At 41.0% G+C, this 5,824-nt stretch overlaps 2 protein-coding genes across 2 annotated transcripts in view; one reads left to right on the forward strand and one right to left on the reverse strand.

Annotated features, from left to right (window-relative positions):
- Positions 1-766: 766 nt before the first annotated feature.
- LOC109963363 (relaxin-3 receptor 1-like) lies at positions 767-2,146 on the reverse strand. The gene has a single exon (XM_020605837.1). It carries the CDS (start codon positions 2,034-2,036, stop codon positions 939-941), a length of 1,098 nt encoding a protein of 365 aa, XP_020461493.1. The 5' UTR covers positions 2,037-2,146; the 3' UTR covers positions 767-938.
- A 1,085-nt stretch (positions 2,147-3,231) lies between these two features.
- The window catches only part of adamts7 (a disintegrin-like and metallopeptidase (reprolysin type) with thrombospondin type 1 motif, 7), a 44,872-nt gene continuing 42,279 nt past the window's right edge, over positions 3,232-5,824 (forward strand). Inside the window, exons 1-2 of the mRNA XM_020605860.1 lie at positions 3,232-3,854; positions 5,632-5,812. Of these exons, the coding sequence (XP_020461516.1) occupies positions 3,734-3,854; positions 5,632-5,812 (302 nt within the window). The 5' untranslated portion in view covers positions 3,232-3,733. The remainder of the gene's footprint in view (positions 3,855-5,631; positions 5,813-5,824) is intronic.

Here is a 5,824-nt window from a genome sequence, read left to right on the forward strand (position 1 = left end):
ACCATTTGTTTTATTCACTATATAACATTACAAACAGAAACCCCAATAATAATAGTTATGTCTTTTTTTTAAATAGCTGTTGTCTCCTCATTTTTGAAACTAAATATCAGCTCAACTCTATTTAATATACAAATCACTACTATACTTTCTATGTACCATTTGTTTTATTCACTATATAACATTACAAACTACATCATTACCTGGTCTTTATTTTTTAGATTCTGATTGGATAACCTTTCACCTAGAACTGTCAAATCGAGTTTGATGAAAGCCAGTATCTATACTGTGTGTCACCTCTTTGTATCCCATCCTCTCTGACAGACCACAGTGACAACACATTGTCTGACCTCCTCCTCCTTCATCGGTGCAGATCATTGGTCAGATCTTGACAGAGATATCCAAGGGGAGATCCAACTCTGATTCTCCCAGTGAAAATCTTGTTTGTGCAGTGTAGCTGTTATGAAGACAATTATTTAGTATATTGACACATTATAGACAATTTGTTTTTATAACATATGTTGATAGGTGCTACACAGGGAGAAGGTATTAAGAAGTTTAAATGTCAGCATTGGTCCTTTTACTGTCTGCATATTTTCACTGTAACTGACTGGGTTTCCTTCTACACATTACACCATAAAACACATGCATAATATGTAGTGTTGCTCACAACATGGCATAGGATATGGGGGATATATAAATAAACTTTGACAAAGCAGCTAATTAAACTTGATGCATACAGACGTTTTATTAGAACTTTTTTCTGGCGTTTTCTGATCTTGAACACTGAATGTTTAACAGCCAAAAAATAAAGCGAAGGCATTACACACGCACACACACACACACACACATACAACAAAGCATAAAAGTAGCAACTTTGATCTGTTTTCAGCAGGCTGAAGTTATCCATGTGTGAGATCATATTGGAGCTTGCTAAGCCTTTACGGGCTGTGATGAACAGTTTGTTCTCTCCAGTGTCCAGAGGGACGACTCCCCTGGGTTTCTCCCTGCGTAAAAGAGCGCGTGGTGCAGCTCTTGCTGAAGGAAGCAGGAGAGACTCTCCAAAACAAACCGCTGAGCATCTTCCTGATCTCTGGTCTCATCAGGCAGTAAAGTACCGGATTCAAACAGCTGTTTACGTGTGCCAAGCACACTGTGACCGGGAACACATACGTGTGCACCATGTAATATGCTTTATCCCAGTTGACTACGTTAAACTTGACCAAGACACCCCAGAAGGTGATTGCGTGATTTGGCATCCAGCAGCAAAAGAAAGATAAGACCACTATAGCGATAGATCTGGTGACTCTAGATCTCCGGTTAGGGTTGCTGCTGTCCATGCTCCTCCGTCTTACGAAGCGCAGGAGCATGAGATAGTTAACAGACACCATGAGCATAGGGATGATAAAAGCGATCACTATTTTCTGCATGTGATAAAGGGCGAGCCAATCGTAGCCTTCAGGAAACTTGAGGAGGCATAGTTGTTCTCCGGCAACCACAGTCACAGTGGAGAAGATAGCCGTCGGAGCAGTGGCCAGCGTTGCCGCCACCCACAGCACTGTGCACACCCACTTTACACACCTTGACCTCCTGTGACCTTTTTTCTTAAGGGCCGAGGCGACAGACAGGTAGCGGGTCACACTCATGGCAGTGAGAAAAAACACGCTCGCGTACATGTTCATCACGGTGATCGACAGGATGATTTTGCACATGGCGTTTCCAAACGGCCAGCTGAAGTCTAACGCAGTATCCACGGCCCAGAAGGGCAGAGTCAGCACGAACTGAAAGTCCGTCACTGCCAGGTTGATGATGAAAACGTTGACACTGGACCTCTTCCGACCTTGTCGTAACCTCATGAGGAAGAAGACGAGCAGGTTCCCCACCAAACCCACTGCGCAAACTACAGAGTACACCACTGAGATGAGTATCCTCAGGATGGGGGTGCCATCCGCGCTCATATCAATGTCTTCGAAACTGAATTTCCCTTCGCCAGGCGAACTTCTGTTCAGTGCTCCACTGTAGTTAAATATTTCATCCATAACCAAAGTTACGGACTTGGACTCAAACCAAGCATTCTACTGCGCCCTGGTTAGAAAATACCGCACAAACGAACCTTCTGAAGCTGCACCAGCTCTTTTTACCCCTGCGATGATCCTTCTTCGCACATCTCTGAATTACAGCTGAGTTGAAGGCTGCTTTTATACAGCTGCTCAGTTGAACCACGATTGGTGGAACAGGACGTGACAGACAGATCCAGTTATAAAGCCTGCTGAAGCCAAATGACTGGTATGGGCTCAATGAATGTATTTCTATCTCTCACATCAAGTCTGTGACGGAATGTCCTTCGCACATGGTGCCGTGCGTAAAATGCCTCAGATGGAGTAATTAATGAAGTAAAGTTTTCCTCAAGAGAACTCAAATAAATTACAAGTATTAAGACTTAATGAAACGGGAGCAATGAAAAGGAACATTAAGAATGAAGTGTTAAACTTGGCTGGCATCATAATGGTTCAGGTTAAATTAAAAAAAATATCTCGAAAAGTATGTCAAAGATATTTACAAGACCAAGTCAGTTCTTGTAAATTACATTTCCGCCTCCTTCTTCATATTCGGTCGGTGCACCTGATCTGTGTTTGCATTTAATGAGTTAAATCCACATTCATCTTTGAAAGCATCATTAAGGTCGGTGTGCGTTTAAGCTCGCCAGTGCACAGTTAAAATCCTTGGTTGCTTTAAAATAAATGTCTTGTGTATTGTATCATAGCAGAATTCCTGTACAACATCTAAAACAGCTTACAAGAGTAAAGTTTGTACTGCATCCATTTCCCCGCTAGAGGGGGAACTAACCTCGGGCAGATACAGACTAATAATAAAATAAAACTAAGACGTAGAGTTTACCATGTGGATTTGTCAGTATAGACATTATTTCATTTACTTCCGTTGAATTCATAGTACGAAAACCCATTTATGAGAATTTTTCTATTTTAATAAATACAAATAAAAATGCATCAAAAGTTAAAAATAATAATAATAATAAAATAAATTTTTTTAAAAACCCCTGTGCTTAACAGACTGCAAGTAGGTCCAGGTTGTCCGAAGGGCTTTCAAATCACGGAACGTAATGCATTCAACCAGTTTCTTGTGACTTGACAGTGGAGAAGGCTACTCATTATTTAAGCACAAGGGGAGATCATACTGCTCAGTCTGGAACCTCTCATCTGTAATCGTTTCTCTCTATGCAGTAATATGGAAAATGGTCCCCATCTGACCCACGAAAACCCGAAGAACCTCCGTTTGGAGAGCGACAGCCAACTGGACCGGATCCCTATATCCGATTTCTTCCCCTTTAAGCCTGCAGCCCTCTTGAAAGATATTTCCATTGTCTCAAATCCACCCATTGTGGGGGTGGCTCTGCAGAAGTTTGCAGAGGAAAGTTTGCTGTCACTGGCTGTGGGGATGAGACTGATGGAGGACGGAGGGGACGGCTGCTCGTAAGCAAACGTTAACGCCGACAAACAAGTTAAAAGGACAGGGAATGCGACAAAAACGCCCCAAGGAGGCGGCTGATGTTCAAGCCTGAATTGGAAACGTTTATCAGGATTGTCACAGTTTAAGTGCCTGGTCGTGACAAAGCGAAACGCCCATACAAACATATGGAAACAGTTTATATTGACAGTCGACGCGGTGTTAGAAAAGCATTAAATGTTCTTAAAATATAGGCCACCGTCCTGACAAAATGACCCGTTCAGACTGCGGGCTCCACGCGTTTGGACAAGGAGTTTCTCCTATTCACCTCATCATCGCACTTCTGATGGTCCTAGAAAACTCCAAAACGTTGGGATTATCACATGAACCAGGTTAGTGAGCCTGAAAACAAAACGCAGGCAACTGTGATTTCATGATATAACGATGCCCCTGCAACTCAGGTCTCCCTTTGTTGTGCACATTTGCTCCAGAGCGCATCCGAGTCAGACTGAGGCCAGCTGTGGCTTGTGTCTAAGCAGTTTAAAGTTTAGTGTGGTAGCTGAAGAGACCTTCTTTTCTGTGAATATTGAGAAGTTGAATCCCCACACAATTTTTTCTAAAGTTTCTACAAATGCATAATTGTTATTCACATATAGAGCAAATGTCCATCCTACTCTGCAAAATGTATTAGGTGTCAAGCTCCGTGGACATCATGACATCAGAGCATCAGTCCTCTCTTGTCTAATCCATTGTTTGCAGTTTCATCCTTTCAGTTTTCCACTGAGTCAAAAGTCAGAGCTCTCCTAACATTACAGAAACAAGCAGAGGAGAGTGGACACTCCGTCTCATCCTGTATTAGCATCTGTGTGCCCTTGAGAGAAAAGAGAACTATTGTTAGAAGTTATAGACATGTCACTGCACACCCCAACAGTAATGGCTTTAGGTGGAACACAGACACCTGAATCCCCAAGTTTATTTCACAGCTACTGAGAGCACTAGGACAAAGGTTTCATCTTGATTATACATTTGAGGAGGTTTATTGTATCCTTACCTGGCTGTATTCACTATACACTGAGAAAGGAAGCTAAATAAACATGTAATTAGCTAAGTTTGATATAATTGGATCCTGAGTTAACTTTTTTTCATAAGGATGCCTTGGTGGTTCCAGACCCCACAGTGAGAAATATAGTAACACGTGCAGTCTAGATGCTTTTGTTCACATTATATTATTTTTGCAAATAGGATGGTTTGAGGTCACAGAGTGAGCATATACATCTGCCAAGGCCACATACATTTTTAATTAGTCAATATTTAGCCAATTCAGTCTCAGGCTGTATCTAGATCTTCTTCAAAATACTGTACACATAGTGAAAGACAGTCATGCTAATTGATTTTTGTTGCATTTTTGAAAACATCTTTGTGCAGGGGAAATGGCAAAAGGCAAGGCTAGTTTATTTATATAGCATATTTTCGTATGTAATGGCGATTCACAATGCACACACAAAGATAAAACTGATAAAAGAAAAATGATAAAACATAAAACTAAATAGTTCAAGTCATGAGGCTGCTGCTAATACCAACCTTCAATATACACAAATGCTCTAAGGTTTTCATTGCTAAACATGATTCATAAATAATATTTTGGAAAAAAATTGTAGATAGTTCATATAGACACACCCTGAATTCACAAAAGTGCAGCTCAACAATACAGTAAGTTTGAAAATAGTAATGTCATAGATTTTAGTTTTAGATTTTGCCAACTTGAAATGGATCTGGTCACAGTCTTTTCTCATGTAAAATACAGCAATAAAATTCTATTTACATATACAGTATGGAACTGAAAAGAGCAGACTGCACATTTCTTTACTGGGAGAACTCTGTCATACTGCCTTTCCTGCTGCTGATTCAGTTATTCCAGGTCACAGGAAATTTGGGAGTATTGTGTTTATCAGAGGAATGAGTTTCACCAGCTTCTTTCAAATGTATTACCTTTTGAAGCATTGCTCCTCTAAGTATACATTGCTGCTGTATTCAGACATAAAAATTATAGATTTAGGGAGTTTTGTTTATAACTTTACATCCACTTAGTTGTTTAATTACCCTCCTCTTTCCCATGACTTAATAACCCCTTTCCTATTATATCTTCATTTCCCACCATGGCTTTGACAGAGAGATCTCTTTATGATCTGCCTCAGTATGAAGTGGTTCACCCCACTAGAGTGGATGCCAAAGGTCATTTCCTGTCCAACTTCCTGTCTCATCATGCTCGCCGTGTACAGCGCAGGGAGACCTCTGAGGGACCAGCGGACTTAGATCGAGTATTCTACCACTTGTGGCTCCGGAGGCACAAGTTGTACATTTA

This window comes from Monopterus albus, unplaced genomic scaffold, assembly GCF_001952655.1.
Source record: "Monopterus albus unplaced genomic scaffold, M_albus_1.0 scaffold72.1, whole genome shotgun sequence".
In the NCBI taxonomy this organism is placed as follows: Eukaryota; Metazoa; Chordata; class Actinopteri; order Synbranchiformes; family Synbranchidae; genus Monopterus; species Monopterus albus.

Coding starts and splice junctions, on each gene's coding strand:
- LOC109963363 (XM_020605837.1), bottom strand. CDS start 2,036: ATGGATGAAATATTTAACTACAGTGGAGCACTGAACAGAAGTTCGCCT.